The sequence below is a fragment of the Elgaria multicarinata genome, chromosome 18, assembly GCF_023053635.1.
Source record: "Elgaria multicarinata webbii isolate HBS135686 ecotype San Diego chromosome 18, rElgMul1.1.pri, whole genome shotgun sequence".
Taxonomy (NCBI): Eukaryota; Metazoa; Chordata; class Lepidosauria; order Squamata; family Anguidae; genus Elgaria; species Elgaria multicarinata.
In genome coordinates this window covers 24,295,809-24,320,104 of record NC_086188.1, presented here as the reverse complement: position 1 = coordinate 24,320,104, position 24,296 = coordinate 24,295,809, and the positions used below count along the sequence as shown (strand labels likewise).

Genomic DNA, 24,296 nt, shown 5'->3' with positions numbered 1-24,296 from the left:
GGGAGCCAGCTCCTCTCACTGTTGGCAGGCAGCCATTGCGAAGGTGCCCAAGGGAATGTAGCCCTCAAGGTGGTGGGGTGCGGTGGAGAAGGTGCCTCACCTCCTTCTAGTTCAACACATCACAAACAGTAGCATTTTATATCGTGCTTTTGGAGTGCTTCTGCCACGTTCTCAGTGTAATAATTCTGTTAAGATGTGCCACTAACTCTACTGCCAATTTGGGGAAGGAGTCACAGTTGCACAACAGGAGAAGCTTGTCCTCAGGCGGCAACAGTGATGCAGAAATATGTCTACCTCTTCTCATGATCCAAAGCAATACGAAAACAAAACCGTAAAGCCCACTACAAGCTGCTAGTTTTGTATTTTATTCTCCTAATTTAACTTCCATTATTGCACATAGATGATAAAGTCATGTTATAAGGCACTTTCTACTGCAAGAACACTTTTCACACCTGCCACAAATCTAGGGTAGCTTTTTTTTCTTTATTAGGCCCATGGGCCATTTCTCCTGGGCAAGATGCCCTCTGCAGACACATGCACCCCACCAAGACATGGGCAGGCAGCAGCAGCAGCAGCAGGGAAAGGCTGTTGCGATAGTTGCCCAGCCTGCTGCTGCTCTCAGGGCTGGGCCTTCAGAGGAAAAAAGTGAAGCTGGGCATTTCAGCACCAACCCATATTCCTAGTAAGTGGGTGGGGGTGTCCCACTAGGCTGGCACTTTGTAGAGAGGCGATGCTGACACGTGGAGCATAACTTTTTTTAAAGAGCTCAGCGTTGAGAGAAGTGCCGAGACGGGTGGCTGCAGCCACCATCTTTCCCCCAAATGCTTCTGAGACCCAATGGAGCATTGCAGAGGGATACTATGTCAGGATGGGGCCCAGAGGCATATTCGGGGGGCTGCTGTAGCTGTCCAGCCGGGTCCTTCTCCCTTTAGAGCTGGACCCTTAAAATCTGTTTTTAAAAATTAACCAGAGCATTCTTGCAGCTGCAGAGGGGGCTGCAAGATATGCTTGTAGATTCACCCATTCCGCTGTGCTAATGCATCTAGCAACCTGTGCAGGTGTTTTTTGTTCAAGGTGAAAGCAGCAAGCCTGCTTCCAAATTTTAAGTTTTTCATACCTAGGAATCTTCCTTCCAAACTGCCTTTTTCGAAGGAATGGTATTTGCTGATAAGTTCCAAGTTGATAGGAAACCCACTTCAGAGGTGTACCCTGTGTCTCATAATCTAAAACTAATGAGGGCGTTAACAGGGCGCACAGGATGGGGGGTCACACTACATATTAGCATTCTATTTAAAACCAATTTCTGCAGCAAAAAACATGACTGGTTGCAACAGATGGGCAGCATCTCTTAAGATGCCACAAACAAACAAAACAAAGGCAGGACAGGGAGAACAAAGCTTCCCTACCGAGAGCAGGGCTTCTCCTAGTTTTGAGGGCTCTCAAACCAGCTGCCTCAGTAAGGTTGAGTAGACACTGCATTTTAAACTAGTACAGTAAGGATTTATGACTTGAGATACTTGCTTATACCAACCACCTATTATTTCAGTTCTAGAATTTGTTTCATGATCTATAGAGGCAGCTGGTTCACTCTAATTATTATTTTGGCTATGTGAAATGAATTGGCTTTACACTTGCATCTCGCGGTGCATAACTTTCCCTCATTTTCTAGGCTTATACCCCAGAATGCACTGCATTGGTGCACGACATAGAAAGGAGTAATAGCACCTTCTTTTCAAAAAACAAGCTAAGGGTACACATAACATTCTTAGAAGGTTCCTTTTCTGTGAACAGGAAGGGGGAGGGGTCCCCTTCATGTTCACTGGTCAAATCAAACAAGTGGAGGATAAATTCTCAGCGTGGGTTTTATCTCCCTTCGGAAAAAAGGTGCCATTGTACACCTAAAATGTTTTCTTCAGGCTTGCAAGCATGGCAGAGAAATGGAAGATTTTACAAAACTTTGAATAACAAGCATGCATAGCATGAGGCCATCTTCCTCAGAAAAAGTCACAACCGTCCTGTACCATCATTTCGCTTGAATGCTGCATCATTTATCGTTCAACACTGCACCCTAAGAGGAAGGATTTAAGTGGCACTGATGAACAGAAAAAAATTAAGGAAACAAAATTCCAGCAGAACACATCAATCAGACTCCCTGACATTCATTTTAACAGTTACAGTTAAGATTACATAAATAAGAGCAATCAGTTGATAAACCAGGGTCTACCTGATACCATTGCTAGAAATACATTCAGTTGTAAATCTGACAGAGTCCCTTTCCCCATACATGAAGATGTCCCCTTCCACAGCTGCCAGTGAAACTGAACCTCCTGTATTTGTGGGGCAGATGTTGCCATGGAGAAGAGTTCTTGTTATTTCACCATCCACCGAGAAAATCTAGGTAGAACCTTGTTCAGCAGCCAAGTAGTTTTAGCACAGCTGTTTTTCAAAGTTCAAGAGATATTTTTTCTGGTGCCATCATAGTCAGGAAGAGTTTTCAGACTTTCCTTTGCTGGGGCCCATGAATTCCAGCCCTTCAATGGGTATGTCCTTCTCCTTAATAGCTTTCTGCAAGGGGGAGGGGAGAAAAAGAAGTTAAGAACTCCAAGGATGGTGGAACATGTGTTGATATAATCTGAAACTCCAGATTAATCTTGAGGTTTCAAATTATCCATACAATAACGATGGCAAAATTTAAGATTTAAAAGCACCACTCGCCCAAGTCCTCCTTTCTAAGACTTGGGGCTGCATCCCTCTTGCTTTAAATCCTTCAAGACCCACTTTTTCATGAGGCATTTAGCTTATTTATTTATTATTTATTTATTTATTACATTTCTATTCCGCCCAATAGCCGGAGCTCTCTGGGCGGTTCACAAAAATTAAAACCATTCAAAGTATAAAACAACAGTATAAAACCATAATATAAAATAAAATAACTCCTTAATCCTCATTTCCCAATTGTAAGCAAGGTTGCAGTTCTAAAACTCTTCTTTTTACTTTTTTTATTGCATTTATATACCGCCCCATAGCCGAAGCTCTCTTACAAAAGTTAAATTCTTCTTCTGCTGCTGCTTCCTCCTCCTCCTCCATCTGGACCTGGATGGGTGTGTGGGTGTGAGAAGAAGGCCCAGCTCGGTGAGCTGCCACCCTTCAGTGCCAAGGGGCTCCTCCTGAGCCCAACTGCTGCCACAAAGGTGCTTCTGAAGAGCCACCGTGCACTGAGAGAAGGAGAAGCAGAAACAGCTTCTTCAAGATAAAGAGGTGCTTGTCTTTTCTGTTTTATTGTATAATTTTTATTGATGCTTCATGCACTAACCTTTACGTAAACAGCATTGCAAAATCCGCCTAAAAAGTAGCATATCTTTTAAATAAATAATTTTAGTAGATGTAACTTCTTTCTCACATATTTCTCCCTCCTTGCTTTTGTCTCTCCCTCTCCGCTCTGTTTACTCCCCATTGTCTACTTTAGTCTATAAGCTTCTTGAGGGCAGGGATCTGTCTGCAGAACTTTATATGCAAGAAGTAAAAGGTTGTGGATGCTGATGGTGCCCTATAAGAAACAACAAATACTCAAGAGGTAGAAACAATCCTCTTTGTCTTCCTAGCTTTACCACAAGACTTCTATTAATTTTATTTATACATTTATGAGTCAAATAGGGCTCCCAAGGCAACTTACAATTAAAACTTAAAACAAGTTAAAAGTTTTAAAAACAGTTTAAAAAGCTATTTAAAAGCATTAAAATGTCAGTTTAAACAGCTGAAAAAAGGTAAAACTGCGTAAAGAAGGAGCCTTTCTAACCTTCCTTGAGAGACAGTTGCATAGGCCAGATACTGTCCTGTGTTCTCCACCAACCTAGCCTCCCTCGGTTCCAAGTTATGCAGAAGGACATCCGAAAAGGATCTTAAACTACGGGCTTGTTCATATGGGAGGAGGTGGTCTTTCAGATCTCCTGGCAGGGGTCCCCAACCTTTTTGGACCTGTGGGCACATTTGGGAATTTGAGAAACTGTTGTGGGCACCACCATAAAATGGCTCCCACCGAGGACGTGCCCTAGGAAGATAATGGCTGCTGTGTGGGCCTGGCTAGTTAAAAGATGTGGAGGGAGGGACAGAAACAGAAATAGCTCTTGTCGATAAAATGTACTTTAAAATTTAATAGACCAAACATGACAATCTCATGGGCAAACCAAGTGATACATAATACATTTTAGGCTCCTGTTTTATGTCTGACCAGAGTGAATTTCACCAATCAGCCTAGTGCGCAGTGTCTGTCGCTGTTGGTGAAGAATTGTTGGGGTTGAGTTTAGGGAAATCTGGTTATTATTATTATTATTATTATTATTATTATTATTATTATTATTAATTTATATAGCACCATCAATGTACATGGTGCTGTACAGAGTAAAACAGTAAATAGCAAGACTCTGCCGCATAGGCTTACAATCAAATGAAAAGGTATTGAGAGTTTATTTAGCTGGGAAGACACCCTTACTTATTTGCACATTTAATTCAAGAACCTTTAAGCAATCTCAACCTCTTATTTAAAGTGTGACATTTTATTTATTTTTGTAAATAATATCCCTTAATAAACATCTTAATTTTTGTTCCATTTGAGAGGTTGTTTCTAGCAGTGGCATTAATCTCATGCCTATGCTATATGAACCAGGCTAATGGGTTTCTTTCAGGTATAGAGGTTTTATTTGCATGGTAGTGGTTAAAGGTTTTATAGCTGAGACAGCATTCCCTAACAGTGAGGCCTAATTGGCAACTTCATTCGAAACTGATAGTGAGTTCCATAGAACCATGCCTCAAATTCTGTTTGTTTTAAGAAAAGGAACACATTGTTCCATCACATGTAGTGGCAGAATAACCTACAATGATTCTTCCGCGTATTTTAGAAGTACATTCACTGGCTGATACAGCATGTAACCAGAACAAGCCACTTGGCAGGGGGGAAATAAAACTGTCAAGGCTGCTCATTCAGGAAACTGGAGGTCATCACTTCTGAGCTCCCAGCCACCCAGACAGGAAGGAAGGAGTGGACGGAGCACATCGCTGCTGCCTCTTAAGTGGGAGGCCTTAGGGATGGCTCCAGGGGCTAGAAATGGCCCAGGGGGAAATTGAGGGTGACCCGATGGGAGTCAGAGAAGGAAGTGGGGAGGCTGGGAAGGAGACCAGGAAAGCTCAGGGCGACTTGAAGTGGCTGTGTGCGCGCGCATGCGTGTGTTGAAAGGGGGTGGTCCTGAACGAGAGAGAGAGAACTGTGGGTTCAAAGGAGCAGCTTTGTATCGTAAGGCTCAGACCCCACCTCTGCCTTATCTTCTGGCCCTTGGGCAGGTTCCTTGTCTTGTAGCCTTACCCATTTCCCTTTCTGCGACATGGGTGTCTTGTGACAGCAGCTATTTTTGTGATGGTGCCTATACCCCTTTCACAACATCCCAAATGCGCCCACTTGCCCAAGGTGGTTGGGGGAGCAACGCTCCAAAGTCTCAGATGGAGATTTTGGAGACCTTTCCCAGCCTTAACCCAAGTCTCTTTCGCCAGAAAACCCAGGGGTGGGTTCTGGGGCCTTGTGAACATGGGACATTGCTATCCAGTCCCTCCCCGAAGTTGCTCGGGACAGTATACACGGCTTCCCACGTCATAAGGACCCCGAAGTCCCTTCGCGTGCAAAGCGGCGGGAATTATGACCCGCCGCTTTGACCCCCGGGCTTGGCTCAAGCCTCTCGCTCTGCACTGCACTCTGCGCGCGCTCAGGGGCACCCTCGGAGGGGAGCCGATGGATTCAGTACTGGAAGGCAGGTAAGCACCTGGACGCAGAGCTGGTAGCGCTTGAAGAGCTGGACGCAGGGGTCCCCGCCGCCGCCGCCCTCCTTCAGGAACTTCTCGGCGAACCAGCGGTTGAAGCACTGGTCGTATTCCTGCTTCAGCTCCGTGCAGGCCTCGCCCACGCTGTTCATGGCGGCGGCGGCGGCAGCCGGACCAACGCAGCAGCAGCAGCAGCAGCCCCCGCGAAGCCGGGGCGCCCGGAAGGAAGCGCGGCGCCAGCCACACCCGCCATTTCCGCTTTTGCGCCCGGAAGTGGGAGCCCGGAGCCGACGGCATGTGGGCCTACGGCGTCCTCCGAGCAGCCTTTGGCTCTCGGGGGGCTTCTCCCAGGGGGATCCCCTCCGCGCCGGCCGAGGAAGCGGGATCCTGCCGGGTGAGTAGAGGGGCTCACAGCACAAAGCTCCTTCCACGTACTTTTTTTTTTTTTAAAAAAATGGGGGTTTTCAGAAAGAAATAGCTGTTTACCTCACATTGTCATTTGGTGAAAAATTTCCTTGCAGGACCTAATAAATATATTGTGTGTTGTGTTTTTTCTCTTTCTGAAGAAAAAAGTAACTTTGGAGTTGCTGGATCACTTGGAGCGTCTGGCGCTCGTTGACTTTCGTAATTGGGAGGGTGTGGATCGTTTGGAGAAAGCAATTGGATTTGCTGAGCAGCTTCATACTGTTAATACGGACGGAGTGGAGCCGATGGATTCAGTACTGGAAGACAGGTAAGCAGCAGTTAAGGGCACAAGCCTACACATGTGGAGAGAGAAATGCCCCACAGCTCTCAGCGTGCCTCAGCTAGCCATGCTGGGAGTTGTAGGGCTTTTTTTCTGTCTAAATATGCAGAGGATTCCACCCTCAGTTTACTTACTGGTCTGTATAGATCCGCCCTCTACTCTTGATTAGTTCTGTTGCTTGTTTCCCCTGCACAGGCCACAGGCGCATATATATATATATATATATATATATAATCTCCAATTTAAATATAAATGTAGCTGTTGGACTGAATAAAATTTCTTGTGCTGCAAAAGGCTGAAAATATCCAGAAGAGTCATCACAAGATGTAGCTCCTTCCCTGAAAGGCAGCCTAGAAATTATTTGTTTATTTTTAATTAAAATTGCTATAGTTGCTAGCTTTAGTAAAAGATTATGCATGTTTACTTTGGTGAGCTCTGTTGAGTTCAGTGGAGCTTACTCCCAAGTAGTAGAGTCTAAAAGGATTCAAAAAATTCATGGAGCTCTGCCAGTGTCTATAGCCATCAGCCTATAGATGGGGACTTCTATGTTAGGAGGAAGTCTAGCGATGTTTCTGATGTCCAACAACAATGGCAGTTGAGAGAGCTTCCCAGAGTGCAGGACACGGAATAATGGACTCAAGTTAAAGGAAGCCAGATTCCAGCTGGACATCAAGAAAAACTTCCTGACTGTTAGAGCAGTGCGACAATGGAATCAGTTACCTAGGGAGGTGGTGGGCTCTCCCACACTGGAGGCCTTCAAGAGGCAGCTGGACAACCATCTGTCAGGGATGCTTTAGGGTGGATTCCTGCACTGAGCAGGGGGTTGGACTCGATGGCCTTGTAGGCCCCTTCCAACTCTGCTATTCTATGATTCTAGGTAGAGAATGCTGGACTACATAAACCTTCATAATTCTTGCAATCTTATGAACTTGCTACTCTATATTCCCGTATTCTATAAAGGAGTCTGAACAACACTCAAATCATATCTTGCAGAAGTCATTATAGCCAATTAATTCAAAGTCAAATAGTGTGTATAGTAGATAGTGCAGAACAGGGAAGAAAACTTCCCCCCTGCCCTACAAATTATACATTTAACTTCGATGGAAAAAATAAGGGGTCTGAGCAAATATGATACCACTATCCGAAGTGCAACCGGAAGGCTGTAACTTATACCTAACACACCTCATTACATCTTGCCACATGAGGTCAAGTGTTGTGGCCTGATTCTTGTGCACTTCTTTGATTCTGTGCTTCCCATACTACCTCAAGGAAGCTGAGTAATAAATTTTATGTTCCCCAGGCAGCTGTATCTCAGGGAAGATAATATTACAGAAGGCAACTGTGCAGAGGAGCTACTGAAGAACGCTAAGCAGATGGTGGAAGAATATTTTGTAGCTCCACCAGGTATTAGCTTGCTTTGTGCATGCAGTTAAGTCCTTGCTGTAAGATGCTTGAACTTCACTTTCCTAATGTTTTCCAGTGTGATTGTGCACACGTGTGTATACTAATTTCTCAACTGATGCTTCCTAGATCCCCTCAGTTCAAGAACTACAACCTAACAGTTCAGCTAATATCCTTATATAGGAGGCAATAAGGGCAGGGCTGTCTGTAATCCATGCTTTTAAAAAACCCTTTAGCAACCCTGGATTTTGCAACCACTGAGGGATTTTACTATGTTCAGTGGTATGCAAATGCCACAAATAAACATATCCAATTTATGCACATAAGAGTAACTTTTCATATTATGAAGTCACGAAAAGTCGGAAACGACTGAACGAATAAACAAAAAAACCTTGCATAATTTCTGCTATTCTGAATAGTACTAATTTTGCTAGTCCCTCCAGGCCACTAGGAAAGCTTATCCAGAAACCCATCTAGCTTCTGGGCATTTATAAGGCATTGCCCACATTCTAAATGCATTTTTGCCACCATAAGGACTGGAAGGTATTTAAAACTGAAATCAGAGATCCTTAGAAAGCAGGATTCTATCTTGAGTATTCTTCCACAGACTTGCAGCAAACACACGCAGCTGAGTATGGGAAGAGCTGGCAAGGAAAACAACAGCTCTGGTCACCTACAGAGAAGCAGTGGACTCACCCATTTTCCTTACCCATCACAAATGCAGGCAAAATTGACAGTTTCACATCAGAGTTAATTGTACTACAAAGATCACTTCTAGGTTGCAGAGGAGAATGACTGGAGTTGTCAAAGTAAAACCTGTACTTGGAAATAAATCCAAACCAATTTTATTGTTTGCATTAGGTAACATCCCTTTACCAAAGCTGGAAGACAGAGAGACGTTTCTGCGGAGGGAAGAATCCTTAGCAGAAGAACCTACTCCATATGCCACCACTGACTTTTTTAGTACCTAGAATCCAGGCTATGCATCTGCACCTGGAATTAAATCTTTCATCACATCCTTCTGCAACTTCCATTTTCTTTGTCTGAAATGACTGCCATTGACATACTGCCTTGGTTTAGTCTATTGCATCTTAAGAACTGTTCTTGAACATATTATCTGTGGGTTGAATCTAATTATTCATGGAGTAGACCTACTGAAATCAATGGAACTCCCATTGACTTAAATAGATCTGATTAAAGCTGCATCCAACTCTGTTTACAACTCCAGATGAGGGCAACATTCCAGACCAAAGTTAAGCCTGCTGTACTTAAAATCGTGCCGTTTTCAGTGGGGCTTGGATGTACCTGTGTGTGATTGTGGCTAAAACATTTTAATTACCTTCACAGAAAAGAAAAGCACACCTTCAATTTTAAAGAAGCTACGAATCTGGATCTGGAACGGGTGGGCAACTAATAGGCCAAAACTCCAAACCTCACCAGTCTCTTAAACTGTAAATTAAACAGCGAGCACATTGCAAGACCACTTGCTTGGCCCTGTGGTGTGCTGTGACAAACAGATTGAAATAAATGTTGGAAGCAGGCTCTCATGGACCTGCAGCATCCTTGAAGGTGCCCAATGAGAGAGGGCGAGAGGAGAGTATTTTGCCACAAGGTTGTGTCACTAAGGCAGGGGTGTCAATCCTCTTTCAGCCTGAGGGCCAAATTCAATTTGGGAGACGCTCTTGAGCTCTCAGCCTATATTCCAGTGATGGGTGGGGCCACAGGCAAAAGCTGGTGGGGGCACACAAACAAAACCAGCATATTTGAATGTAAACCTTTTAGAACGGGGGGGGAATTGAAAAAGCTGAGAAAACACCAAACAATGAACGATTGGGGGAAAGGGGTGTTGTCATGGGCCCTGCACTCATGCCTAGCTCAGGATAGACTTAAAATGGAGGGATGCCGATCTCTAGCACTTTTTTCCTACCCAGATTGAAAGACTCACTGAGCTGGTCCACATCTGCCAAGATATGGAGAAACAATGGTATCAATACTACCCCTACTGCTGTGCAGCAATAAATGCTGTGAATGTTTTATTTTTCTCCTCTACTCAAGAATCCTGTATGTATGTGAAAATTCATCATGAAATGATAGCTTTCACAGAACAGTGTGTTGTGAGTGCTTCACAGATCAATAAACATGTAAACAAGGACCCAGCATTTTAATAACTACACAAAAGTGTGAGAAACACAGCAAATTAGTAAAATGTGGAAGTTCTCGTAAATTGTGGAATTTCTCATAATTGACATGTTGCTTTTTTTGTAGGATGTTGCTGCTTAGTTATTTCATGAGACCTGGTGCAAAACACCCTGCAAGACGACTGAAGTAGATTATTCATATTTGGCTCTGTATGAAAAATAAAAAAGCCAGTGCAGCATGTGGTCCTTACTTGCCAGTAGGAAAAGTTTGTACTTGCAATTTTTAACTGGGCATAGGAAATAAGTTTCAGTATACTACTGAATTGTATCTAGTAAACAGACACTGTTGAACTGAAATGCATTTCTTCCATCTATTTGACTTAATTCTTTATGTAGAGCACATGTAGCCTGACCCAGTACATGTTTGCACAGAAGTACAACTGACTTAACAGCATTTATTCCTAAGTAAGTGAGCATAGGATTGCAGCTTTAATATGATACAGCAAAGCATCTTTTTGGTATACACTGAAACACAGTAAGTTATTAATTTGGTCTAGGACCTGGTGCCAGGCCCTCTTCGCAGCTGTAAATTTGAGCCAAGTCTCAAAAAACTTTTCAAGGTCAGTGCTTGACATTGCACTAGTTGGAAGCACTTTCTCTATAGTTGCAGGCTAGCCAGAAAGTAAGTCTTCACACATGCAATAGTATCTTCCCCTGAAAACCATCTGTGTCCTACAGGTTTAAAATAAAATACCTCATTTTACAAGTTAACTACAGCAGAAAATCACTTGTATAGGTCAAGTATTGATGGGACTTTAATAGAGCTTTAGCAAATGTTCAAACTGCAATTGTTGAGAAGCACAGAAGCCCCAACGCTATGTCTGCCAAGTCTTCAGGCAGAGATTATACCTATCCCATTAGCCATGTTCAGGCCCTAGGCTTCCTGTTCCAACAACGCCTTCATCCACCGTATTCCCTTGGCTGCTGTCAAGCCTTTCTTGGGTATTCATGAAATTATGTATCTAGACAGCTTGTAAAGAACTGTACAGGGCTTTTAGAAAAGTTTAAATATTTCTTTGATGTGTTCACTACAACACCCACATTGCGCAATAGGCAAAACTTAAAAGCATTTTAAATCCAGTAAACAGAAAGCAATTTAAAATCCAGGCTCAGCTGTTTACGCCACCTTTCCAGTCTCTCACTGCACAAAAAGACAAGCCACCCACTTGTGAGTTACAGAAACACGTGAAGTATATTTCAAAACACAACAGGCTGAGCCATACAGGTTGCTCCACTGCTTTAAAGCGCCATCCAGCAGACAAACCATTAACGCGTACATACTAGTTCTCAAGCTGATTTCCCCTCATTGAGAAGGAGAAACAAAAACAATTTACATTATCCAAACAAAACGTTTTAAGTGGCAATGGTTTATAGTATTTCATTACCAACACTTCCCTAGTAAAAACTTTTAAGTAATAAAAAAAGATTTTATTGAATAGAAAGGAAAAAAAAAACAAGGCTTCCTACGAAAGACTATATCCATCCATTTTGGAATGTAAACTCTGAGCAGAAATAAAGAGCTCAGTTCACATTTTTAGAAGTCCCTGTTGGGTGCAATCAGAATGGCCTGAAGGGAGAAGAGTAGCGTGGAGATCCCCTGCTTTGGTATGGAGAATCGCGACTCCTTGAACCAGAACGGGAGCGCGAGTAGCCATAGCTGATGCTTCTTTCAGGACAAACTCTGATATAGGATGTTTCACCCTGGAATTTAAAACAGAGAAAACCCAAACATTGGCATAACATGCTGTGGTCAATGAATGAATGAACGCCAAAAATGGAGATCAGAAATCAATGCACAAGTGGCTCAAGGCTGGAGAGTTTTCACACACAGGCAGCACGAATCCTCCTACTGCTGCCTTATGCCAATTCTGGCCTGGCCCTTGAGGACTACAGAGAAAGGGCAAGTTACATAAGAGCTGAGTTCTGTCCCCATGAAACTAAGAATGGTGAAGATGCCAGTTTCCAACTTTTAATTGTCAGAGGGAAAGAGATGTAAGCTAGTGCAGTCCTTCAGCATAGTTAGATGCCTTGGTGAACCCTCTCACCAGCTCATCTTAATTTAATTGTCTCAGCAGCTCAGGTTCTGGAGAGAGGTTCCACAGCAAGCAGCCTCCATTTGTGACAGAGGGGGTGGTTTCAGCAGATCAGGCCAGCTACTTGAAGAAGGTGGTTGCAACTGAGGTAGCAATGCCCCAAAACTGAAAAAACTGGTTTATGGCAAAGATATCATGAGACCACCACAGGAAGAGGTTCCATGCGCAGGTGGGAAAGACTGCTATGGAGTAACCATTATAGTTACTCATCAGCTCTTCGGGGGAATAACACTGCAGTTTGCTGATACAACCTCTGGCTGCCAAGGCAATGTGAGCTAAGCTTACTCAAACAGAACAGCCAGTAGCAATCTCTGTTCAGCCGTTGGCTGTCAAAGCAAGTCAACTCGACTTACCCAGAAGAAGTCAGAGGCAAGTCATCCAAATGCTCATTTTCCATGTAACTTTGGAACAAAACCACAGAATCTGGTCTCTGCTGTCAGGGCTCACACCACGCCATCATGGGGCAGGTTTCACAAAGCCTCAACAACTCTTAGGCTGGTTTCCTAACATGCTACAAGGATTACCATTAGCCATCAATTCCAAGACTATTGCTAGGCTGTGCCCTGGAGCCTCTGGAGAGCATCACAACAGGACAGGTTAACGTAAGTTCCTCCATGACTGGCACACGCACATGCTCTTCACCCACAGGCAGGAACCCACCTCATGAGATCGGAATTTGGTGTCATCCAGTTTACGCAGTGCGTATTCCATGTCTTCCTTGCGAAGAAACTCAACCACCCCCATTCCATCTTTCTGTACATCTGCATAACATACATCACCAGCTTCACGCATATGATCCTTCAGGTCCTGCCAGCTGCCTGATGGAGGAAGCCCTGAGCAGTGAGAACACAAAACATAAGAGACCATGTAAAGAGATGACACCAGCTGCTTAGGCTATGCCGGGAATGGCTGCGCAACCTTGACTGGTCCCTCCAGTGTGTTGAAGGCTCCACCATTTCCAGACTTCCTGTTTATTCCAGAGAGTCAGTGCTACAATAAGAACAGAAGGATCCAAAGAACAGCAATTAAGTTCCATTCCAGAGTGGATGAGCCCTCCATGACAGCAAGGTAGTCCCCTAGGTAGCTCTAGGAATCAGAGTGTTGGGCATTCAGAGGAATCCTCCTGTTGGTCCAATGTAAACTTAATATCACCCCTAACTCTGACTGGGCAGATTGTACTCCATGTACGACTTAGTTACTCAGCATCAGATGCCCATCCAAGAATGATAGTCCCCTTCTAATAGTATGATTTTGGGTCCTTAGGTTCCAATAGCTCATCCTTGAACAGCGGAGCAAGGGTACCTGTATTTAACTATCAGCTTGTTTACTAAGAATAAGCAAAGGTAGTTTCCCTGTTCCACATCATATTCTGAAGACACTGCTCCTGGCAGTTTTCAAGATTGCTTCATAATACTCTCTAGCAAGGCAAGTTCTGACATTCATGCCAAAAGTCAAGAGGTTTTTTTTTTCCAGACATCCTCCCTGCCCTCCCAGGCTTCTGTGTGGGAGAGGTACACCTGGGATTCAACACTTTTGTTTTCAAGTCCTGCTGCAAAGCTGAAGAGATTGCAATTCAGAGATTTCCTCACAGGGAGCACTCACATTTCTAGCCACGATGCCACAGTAGCATGCAGAGAAGTAAAGTTAGTTCAGTGTATTTTATTTAAGTAGTGCATGATAATAAACAAGTTTTTTGAGTTTGTTTTAAGTGGACCATTCCATAAATCTGGTCAGGGAGTGCTGAATTTTCTCCAGAGATTTGATCACCATGGCAGAGCCTCCAAAATACTTCCATTTGTCTCCAGTAAGAGGACTTTTCCACCTCTCTCTCTCAACTCACTAAATAGATATCTATTCCGGATATGTCAAAGTTGCTCTGTGGAATCCATATGGTTATTAATTAAGGGGTCTAATTCAGGTTAATTTTCTCTCCTCGTAGGTGCAAAGTAATGTGCAGCTGCTGCAGCACCAGCCATAGCTCTATCTTTAATAGACTCCCATTTGTCTCACAGCATCATTTGCTTTAAGGTTATTTTAGTTTATGTGAAGTTATTGAGACCCTTTCCTCCTGGTCCTGAACATTACAGGAATGATCCCCAGCTTCTTCTTCCTTCCCTTTACCCACCCACACAGTTGCCCACTTCCAAGTCCATTGAGTTCACACCTGCCTACAGATGAAATTTTTGCTCACCATTCATTCACCAAGATGAACTCCAAAAGCAAAGAGATTTCCTCCATGAATCGAACCAGAACAGTGTGTGGTCCTCTCGCAGCTCTGAAAAAACTCCTTCACAGGCACAGGTTTTGTATTAAAGAAGAAACCTTCTATTATGGCAGCAAGAAACTCCTTCTCCCCAACACAGTATGAGTGAGGCATGGCGTCAGGATGGATCCTAGTCAGTATGAAGTACAGAACGCAAAACATACCTGAAACAAGGACTCGAAATTCAGAACGCCGTGAAGGGGGGCCATTCCTCCCACGAGGCCCCCCACCAAAGCCTCCACCCCGACCTCTGGAAGGTTTGGGAAACTCAACACGCAGGCGACACTGGCCATAATCATAACCATTCCTTCCATAAACTGCATCTTCTGCATCTCTGTGAACAAATAATATATTTCTGTGTTTAGGAGTGCTCCATCAGGATCTGTGAGGAACATGCAATGTACTAGGAATTGTACTTTTAAGCTTAAATACAGAAATACTGAAAAATAGGACTGAAAGAGTTGCAGACTCCCAATTTCTAAGCTGGCAGATATTAGCACTTGCCAAGATCCATCTGAACTCATCTCATTTCTCAAGTGCCTTAAGGTCCAGCCATTGGGACAGCTCCAGAAATATCACTCAAATTTCAAGTTTGTGAGTGATAGAGATGCTTCTCCTATTTGAACGATATGGATTGTACACATTATTCACTTTGGGGGAAATGTTGTAAAAAGTAATTCAGGAATTTTGTGCCTTATAGCTACAACCATCAGGGCATCATATCACCAGGGGCTTCCCATTTATTTTCCGAACACCAATTACTGTGTTGACTTGCTACTCTCTCTAGAGTAGAATCAAGAAGGTAGTAATCAGATTAACAAAATTTCGTGCCTGAGGCACTGTTGCTTCATCTATCTCAAAGAGCCAGTGCCAATTAACCAAAGCAAAGCTACTTTAAAGAGGCAAATTAAATTTAAGAAGCTACTCTACAATCCGTTCTAAACTTTTAAGGAAATCACTAGTACTTCATTCAGTATGCTATTTTCTGAAGGGGTGAAAGGAATTTTAAACTACTGTTCAGATCAACAACTTTATCAACACTAAACTGGGAAGGCTAGCTAACACTTCAGAAGACAGGAATAAAAATCAAAATGACCCTAGTAGAATTAAGAACTGAGGTGAAACTAGTAAAGTGAAAGTAAACAGAGACAAATGCAGAATTCTGCATTTAGGACAAAAACACACACCATTAAATGCAAAAGTATAGGATGGGCAACACTGAGCTTGACAGTAGCATGTGTGAAAAGGATCTCAGGACTGTAGTAGTTGATCACAATTTGAACATGAGTCAGCAATGTACTGCATTTGCAAAAAATGCTAATGCAGTTTTAGGATGTATTAATAGAATTATAGTTACCAAGTCCCAAATAACAGTTCCACTTCATTCTGCACTAGTCAGACCTGATAGAGTACTATGTCAATTGGAGATTGTTAAGAGGAGAGCAATGAAGGTGGTTAAGGATATGGAAAACAAATCCTATGGGGAAAGGTTGAAGGTAGTGGCTAAATTTATCCTAAAGGGAAGATTGAGAATTTTATTTATTACATTTCTATACCACCCAATAGCCAAGGCTCTCTTTAGAAACATTTAGCACTCTCAAAGTACATGAAGGACTGTCAAAGGGAAGAGGGCAAAGACTTTTCTGCTCTCCCAAGGGGCAAGACTAAATGTAATGGTCTTAGAAGTTAGAGGAGGGTAGATTTTGCTGAGCATTAGGAGAACTATCTTGAGAGCAAGAACAGTTCCACAATGGAACCAAACACCCGGTGGGGTAGCGAGCTGGAGCTCTTCAAGCAGAGGCTGATCAGCCATCTGTTGGGGATGGCTCTGGATTTCCTGCATCCAGAAGGAGGCTGAACTAGAAGGCCACTCCCTCTTTCTACAATTCTGATTTTAAAACAAATAATAATGTTCCAAACGCTATTTTAGCCATTATTTTTGAGCATGAGGTATGGTCTACTTCACACCAGCATCTTTGTTGCAGTGGTAGTTAAAAAAACCTCATGTCGTTCTTGACAAGACCAACACAAGACTCCCTTCCCTGCACCAGGGTTGGCCACGTTAGGAATGAAGAGTGACTTGTGTGTAACTGAGCTAACTTAAGTTGCAGACCATCCATCCCCCACTCAACAAATTAGGAATTCAAGGTCTATGATGTTGGATAACAAACAGTGTTGAGCAAAGCATCACTTCAACTTCAATAATTTAAGAAAATGACCTGATTAGCATCCATAAATGTTGCTATTGTTATTTATACTTTGAAACCTCCCAATAATCCAAGTTCTCTGTTGAGATTAGTTTGAATCAGATTGGTACATATTTTAAAGCAGATGTAACATATACATAATCAACAGCTGTTCACTGCATAAGTAAGAGAAACAAATATTCCCATTTTATAAACATGAGGTCTCCATTCCAGTGACGTTGTGAATGCTGTTGGTATGCCTAAACTCAAAAAAGGACTAGCAAACTATTAAAAGTTGAGTATCATTAGTCTTTAGAGGCAGTCCAGAGAAAAATCTTGCTATACCTAGCACATTAATCACAAATAAAGCCATTCTACAGTGTGTTTTACTTTATGGATTCCACCCACCCACCCCGAACAATCATTTCTGAGGTAGAAAAGGCATTCCCTCACTCTTATCAGGTTAAATGATGTTATGAAAGGCTCCTTATGTTAAAGTAGATCACCACACCTTGGGAAAACAGAGACTAGGAAATGTTTTTCAGGACATGGGATAAGAGGAGAAAAAGTAGACAATTTCACAAAAAAATTATTGAGAGGGAATCTCACCTCAAAACGGAAGAATTGTGGGAAAATACAGTATATTTTTCTGCACCTGTGTAGTACTTATTTTTATATAATATGCTGTTTCTCCAAAAGACAATAATTTTGTTAAAGGTGGGTGTTAACTAGAATAGATGTATCTCAAAAAAAAAATGAAGTATGCCTGTGTCATTGTGTACTAACAACTTTATCTTGGAAAGCACCTGCACATAGGGCACAAACTTTTGGGACCATCCAACATACACACAGCATTTTTTTGACATTCTCAGGCTTTTATGCAATGACACGAAGTAATATGATAGTAACTAGCAGCACACAGAACTTCAAGCTGACAAATAGGCAGTGATACCTGCATTTCAAGGATCAGGAGGTTGTTCTTATTGAGGTCCAACTTGTGAGTCAATGGTTGGTTTGTTTATTTAATGCATTTTTATACCGCCCAATAGCCGAAGCTCTCAGGGCAGTTTATACCTTGTATTGCACTTCTTGCAATGAGGAGCAAAGCAGAAAGGAGAGATGTAAAAATTCTGGCAGGCAGCATTTGGAGATGTGGGAAGGGAGAAGAGGATGCAGATAGGAGCAAAGTGATAAGACTCAAGTGAGATGGAAAGCTCAAAGCCTCTGGGGAAGGCATGTTGAGGCAAGGAGGGGGCAGGGGAAAATACATCTATCACACTGAACAGACCACAAGGGCTGAATGCCTTCCAGAGCTCAGGTCTGTAGAGGTATTGTGAGGGATTTATTGGGGCACCATGTTGTGCTATATTATTATTATTATTATTATTATTATTATTATTATTATTATTATTTCTATACCGCTCTATAGCCAAAGCTCTCTTGGCAGTTTACAAAAGACATGGCAGAGCCCCTCACAAAAAGAGAGTAACTCTTTTTGTGAGTGGACGATTCTTGGGAGGAGGGAGAGATCAGGTGGAAAGCATGAGGAAGTCCTGGTTTAGACAAATAGTTCATATTTTCTGCTTTTGGGAGGAATTTCTCCCTCCACATTCAACAGGAGCACCATGGAGGGGTGTGTGTTAGTGGCAATCCTGTTGAAGTGGGCTCAGTTTTCTCAGGAAGGTTTAAGAGATATGTCCAAAATTAAATTTTAAACGAGTTGCATAGCTTAAGAACATTTGCAGTGGTTTCTTTTTTTTATTACCCAATAACAATAGTGATGTTATAAGCACAGGTTAAAGTCACTGACTTTGTCAAGAGACCCAACCAGGCTTGTACTTTTGGCATGAACACATTAGTACATAGGCCCATTTTAATGGCTTAGGTTAGAACAATAGTAAATCAAACCAGTGAGCTACCCAGGGATATCAAGTGCTCCTGTAAAGTCTCAGCTGTGAACCAGAAAACCCGCTTCAAGCCTTGTCTGTGCCAGATTTAGGCAAGTAACTTCCTTTTATCCTCAACTCCCCCACTACATCTACAATATGGTCATAATAGTATCCTACCTTACTGGACTCTTGTAAGAATTATAGTACAATCTATGGTGAAGTGCTCTGAATGCCCTGCAGTACTGCATAACTGCCAAATAACAGCCTGCTCTGTGTGCGGTTTTTAAAAAATTAATTATTTATGTGTTACACTGTTTTTAAATTATTTTGTTGTTTTTGCAAACCATACTGACAATTCTAAATTGAAGGATAGCACACACATTTACTAAGTAAAGAAAGTAACCCTTATAAGTATTAATTTTTACCCTGCCAAACTAAGAATTAGCATCCTGAGGTAGAAATAGAAAATTGTCAACTTTGCTAGGAATATTCTTTGTTTTGGAAAGCCCTCCCTAAAAAGGTACATCTTTTATTAATTTACAATATTTTTTGGCACTGTGCTTCTTTTATTTTATTTACAACATTTACGTACCACTCCACATTGGGACCGATTCCAGAGCAGTGATGTTATGATGTATCTTTTTGCTCAGGCATTTTAAACTTGTACATAGGCGTGCGCAAGGGGTGCCCAGGCACACCCTAATGTCTCAAGCAATAAGCACCGAATTGGGGCCCATTGAGTAGGGATCCATACGGGGATCCAGACACAGCGGAAACGGCCCTCTGGCTGCTCTGCTGCAACCCTTCCTCTCTGCTGGGAGCCCCCGGAACACTAGTATCACCTTGTGAGAATTTGCTATGTCTGCAGCGTCACCACAAAGCCCCACCAATGCTGGGGTTGAGGAGTGTCTTCTCATTCCTCCCCTCCCTCACCTGCAATGGCACTCCCACAGCCAGGCAAGCTGAACGCAGAGTAGGGCATCAGTCTTTGCAGTGTTTAATAAATAAATGAATAAAAATAGTATCCTTTATGATTGAGAATTCAATAAATGTTCGCCTTTAAAAATAAATAAATTTCCCTGGGTGCACATCCTAATGAAATGTGATGCGCACACCTATGAATGTGTATAATCTCTCAGTCTTTGAAATGCAAACTGTAGTTGCTGTCTTCAGTTATGGCTATTGGATATGAGTTTTATTGTACTTCATTAGATTTTAACATTTGCATTAGATTTTTAAACCATTTATCATTTACATTCCACACTGCCCTGGGATCTCTGATGTGATGAAAGGAAATATTTTAAACAAATATATAATAAAAGGGAGAGAAAATCAGGGTTGTTTTTTCCTCCCTTTGAAGCCTTTCACACAAGCCCGGAGCTACGCCTAGTAAGTTACTTGGAAAACTGAGAGCCAGCCAGCCAGCCAGCCAGCCGCCTATCAACCAGCACCGGTTTTAGCCCTGGAAGCGCCTCGAGGCAGGCCTGGACCGGTCCTCCCGCAGCTGGCCAGACCAAGGCCGCGCAACCACAGCCTTCCACAGCTTGGCGACTGCAACTCCCAGCAGCATCGCCCTGCCAGGGAGTTGTAGTCCTGCCCAACACATCTGGAGGCACCGGGTCGGGCAGGGCTGCGCCACGGGAAGGCGAGCCGTAACGGCGGCGGCGCCGCCCTCGTAAAAGGCGGGAACAGGCGAGAAGGACCTGCGCTGCGCGGGCCGCGGAGGCTGTGCGAAGCAGCGCCGCCCCGCGCCGCGGCGGGAGAGGGCCGAGGGGAGCTGCCTGCCTGCCTGCGCCGGCCCTGCCTCCCTCGCCGCCTGAGGGGAGCCCCCCGGCCGCCGTCCCGTCCCGTCCCGCCCCTCCTCACGCACCGCGGGTCCTCGAAGCGCACGAAGGCGAAGGGCACGAGGCCGCGCTTGCTCTTCAGCTCGATGTCGCGGATGCGGCCGTACTTGTAGAAGAGCTCCTCCAAGTCCTTCTCGCGCACGTCGGCCGGCAGGTTCCCCACGTAGATGCGGCCGTCGCCCGGGCCACTGCCGCTACCCCGGCCGCCTCCGGACATCCCGGCCCCGCCGCCGTAGTCCATCATATCCCGGCCCCAGCCCCCGGACATCCTTCTTCCCTTCCTCCCCTCACGCTCTCCGCGACCGCAACACCCACAACCGCCGCGGCGGCCTACACCGCTCGCTCGCTCAGTCAGTCAGAATTAGCCTTGGCCGCCGCCGCCGCCCCCTCAGGCCCTACCACAGACGCTGCCGGACGGAGGACAAAAAAGAAGCAATGCCCAACTCCGCTTAAAGGGGAGGAGGAAAAGCAGCGCGCGCGGAAAAAAGGGACCACATCTGCACACCCTCACTGGCGGCGCGGGGGGGGGGGGAGAGATCAACCCTTTCCCCCCATCCCTATGTAGTGCGCACGCGTGGACGACTGCGGCCGCGCATGCTCCGATGAATTCTAACGCATCCACGCGCGAGAGACTTAAACGTTAGATTGACAAGTCCCTAGAGTAATCGTCGTGGAGAGTTCCTGGCCTAAAAGGCTACAACGGTTACAACGGATAAAAGACGTAGAGAGCAATGGAGAAATCTGAGTAGCAGCCGGGACCCCTCCCTCCAAAATAACGTAGAAGCAAAGACAGGGGTTTGGGCGCTTGTACAGTTCAGGTTCACTAGGTGTAACAAAACCTTCCCAAACTTGGTCAGATATTTTTCACATGAATCCTTATGAAGAGGACCATAGAATCGTAGAGTTGGAAGGGGCCTCTAAGGCCATTGAGTCCAACCCCCTGCTCAATGCAGAAACCCACCCTAAAGCATCCCTGACAGCTGCCTCTTGAATACTTCCAGTGTGGGAGAGCCCACAACCTCCCTAGGTCACTGGTTCCATTGTCTACTGCTCTAACATTCAGGAGTGTCCAGCCGGAATCTGAATTCCTGTAACTTGAGACCATTATTCCATGTCCTGCACTCTGGGAGGATCGAGAAGAGATCCTGGCCCTCCTCTGTGTGACAACCTTTGAAGGACTTAAAGAGTTTCCCCTCAGGCCGTAGCTAGACCCAAGGTTTATCCCAGGATCATCCCGAGTTTGTCCCTGCCTGAGCGTTGGATGCCCTGTGTGGCACTTAGATGAACAGGTTTGACCCCAGGACAATCCTGGGATAGACCTTAGGTCTAGCTACGGCCTCAATCTTCTCAAGGCTAAACATGCCCAGTTCTTTCAGTCCCTCTTCATAGGGCTTTGTTTCCAGACTCTTGATCACCCTCATTGCCCTCCTCTGAACATACTCCAGCTTGTCTGCATCCTTCTTGAAGTGTGGTGCCCAGAACTGGACACAATACTCAAGATAAGGGCTAACCAGTGCACAAGGAACTAGTACCTTGTGCAATTTGGAAGCTATACTTCTATTAATGCAGCCCAAAATAGCATTTGCTTTTTTTGCAGCCACGTCACACTGCTGGCTCTTAGTCATCTTGTGATCTACAACAATTCCAAGATCCTTCTTGCTTGTAGTATTGCTGATCCAAGTATCCTTCATCTTGTAACTGTGCATTTGGTTTCTTTCTCCTAGGTGTAGAACTTGGCATTTACCCTTATTAAATTTCATTCTGTTATTTTCAGCCCAGCACTCCAGACTATCAACATCACTTTGAAGCTTGTTTCTGTCTTCCAGGGTATTTGCTATCCCACCCAATTTTGTGTCATCTGCAAATCTGATAAGCATTCCCTGCACCTGCTCATCCAAATCAGTAATAAAAATGTTGAGGAGCACTGGGACCAGGACTGAGCCCTACAGTACCCCACTCGTTACCACCCCCCAGTTTGAGAAGGTACCGTTGATAAGCACTCTTTCTGCAAGAAAGCCCTAAACAACTTGGGACCAGGATACCTGAGAGAGCGCCTTCTCCCTTACCAACCTGCCCGGTCACTGAGGTCATCCGAGGGCCTGCTCCTGGTGGTTCCACATAGATCCAATCTCTGATTGGAATCCACCAAGGGAAGAGCCTTCAGCGTGGTGGTGCCCCTCCTGTGGAATTCCCTGCCTCTGGAGGTCAGGCAGGCGCCAACCTTGTACTCCTTTCGGCGCCTCCTGAAAACATCTTTATTCCAAGAAGCCTTTCTCTAACATGCAGCCTTGGATTACTGTTATTGCTTCTTTTAAATTTTGTTTTAACTGTTTTTATTCTGTTTTTATTTTCATTTTACATTGTACACCGCTCTGAAATTTTTCAATGGGGAGCAGTATATAAATATTCTAAATAAATAAATAAATAATAAATAAATGCTATTTTAGGCTGCATTAATAGAAGTATAGCTTCCAAATCACGTGAGGTACTGGTTCCTCTCTATTCGGCCCTGGTTAGGCCTCATCTAGAGTATTGCATCCAGTTCTGGGATCCACAATTCAAGAAGGACACAGACAAGCTGAAGCGTGTTCAGAGAAGGGCAACCAGGATGATCAGGGGTCTGGAAACAAAGCCCTATGACTGAAAGAACTGGGCATGTTTAGCCTGGAGAAGAGAAGAATGAGGGGAGACATAATAGCACTCTTCAAATACTTAAAAGGTTGTCACACAGAGGAGGGCCAGGATGTCTTCTCGATCCTCCCAGAGTGCAGGACACGGAATAATGGGCTCAAGTTAAAGGAAGCCAGATTCCAGCTGGACATCAGGCAAAACTTCCTGACTGTTAGAGCAGTACCACAATGGAATCAGTTGCCTGGTGAGGTTGTGGGCTCTCCCACACAAGAGGCAGCTGGACCATCATCTGTCAGGGATGCTTTAGGGTGGATTCCTGCATTGAGCAGGGGGTTGGACTCGGCCTTGTAGGCCCCTTCCAACTCTGTTATTCTATGATTCTATGAACTCCCAGTATGCCTCCAGCCAGCCATATTGGGAGCTGTAGGACTCTTTTCTATCTAAACATGCCTAGCATTGCACTCTAAAGGCCAAAAACACTGCACCGTATAACACAGAAGGGACAACTTCCACTGAAAATATTTTAAGGAGGGACAATCCTTGGGGTAAAAAACAAACAAAAAACCTTTAAGATACCTCCCACAATAAGGCCATAGCTAGACCTAAGGTTTATCCCTGGATCGTCCAGGGGTCAAACCTGTTCATCTAGGTGACACACAGGGAATCCAGTGCTCAGGCAGGGGCGAACCCTGGATGATCCCAGGATAAACCTTAGGTCTAGCTGTGGCCTAAGCCTTACTTCAATAAGAATGGCACCCTGCTGGACCCTTCAATAGGAATTGGTTGCAAACAACAACAGACAAGTAACAGAATCCTATTGTTGAGTTTGGAGCACTCTGAATCAGAGTACCTGACATATTCAACATCCTGCCAGGTGTCTGCCAACAGGGTGGAAGTGAAAGAGAAGCACTCATTGCCACCTTTCCTCTGGTTGTTTTTCTTAAAAGCTTTTTTAAGCAAGCAATGTGAAGGAAATCCTTTAGGCCAATTCCAGGGCTGACAATTCTCCTGGGCTTGGAACATGGATAGGGGCTCTGTCCATGCCATACCCCGGATCGTCTCTTCCCCCCCCTTTCCAACATCAGAGCTCTGACATTGCAAGGGTGAGGGACACAGATCTTTCTATGGGGGACGGTGGAGGTATTTGAGGTTGGATCCCCACCTCTGAAGTCTGAGCTCTCTCTCTCTGACCTTGGAGAGGGGATCCAATCTTTCCCATGGCTCCTGGAATGGTCCCAGGA

General features: G+C 44.3%; 3 protein-coding genes across 3 annotated transcripts; 1 reads left to right on the top strand and 2 right to left on the bottom strand.

The window, feature by feature from the left end:
* Positions 1–1,848: 1,848 nt before the first annotated feature.
* TRIAP1 (TP53 regulated inhibitor of apoptosis 1) lies at positions 1,849–6,013 on the bottom strand. Its single transcript, XM_063144197.1, has 2 exons — positions 5,808–6,013; positions 1,849–2,565 (listed from the first exon to the last, which is right to left on the bottom strand). Exons 1-2 carry the CDS (start codon positions 5,955–5,957, stop codon positions 2,482–2,484), a joined length of 234 nt encoding a protein of 77 aa, XP_063000267.1. The 5' UTR covers positions 5,958–6,013; the 3' UTR covers positions 1,849–2,481.
* A 73-nt stretch (positions 6,014–6,086) lies between these two features.
* On the top strand, positions 6,087–10,325 carry GATC (glutamyl-tRNA amidotransferase subunit C). Its single transcript, XM_063144196.1, has 4 exons — positions 6,087–6,199; positions 6,372–6,538; positions 7,851–7,954; positions 8,813–10,325. Exons 1-4 carry the CDS (start codon positions 6,101–6,103, stop codon positions 8,920–8,922), a joined length of 480 nt encoding a protein of 159 aa, XP_063000266.1. The 5' UTR covers positions 6,087–6,100; the 3' UTR covers positions 8,923–10,325.
* A 990-nt stretch (positions 10,326–11,315) lies between these two features.
* Positions 11,316–20,939, bottom strand: SRSF9 (serine and arginine rich splicing factor 9). The gene is made up of 4 exons (XM_063144195.1): positions 20,451–20,939; positions 14,670–14,839; positions 12,903–13,075; positions 11,316–11,850 (listed from the first exon to the last, which is right to left on the bottom strand). The coding sequence occupies exons 1-4, from the start codon at positions 20,690–20,692 to the stop codon at positions 11,707–11,709; spliced, it is 729 nt and encodes a 242-aa protein (XP_063000265.1). The 5' UTR covers positions 20,693–20,939; the 3' UTR covers positions 11,316–11,706.
* Between the last annotated feature and the right edge of the window lie 3,357 nt (positions 20,940–24,296).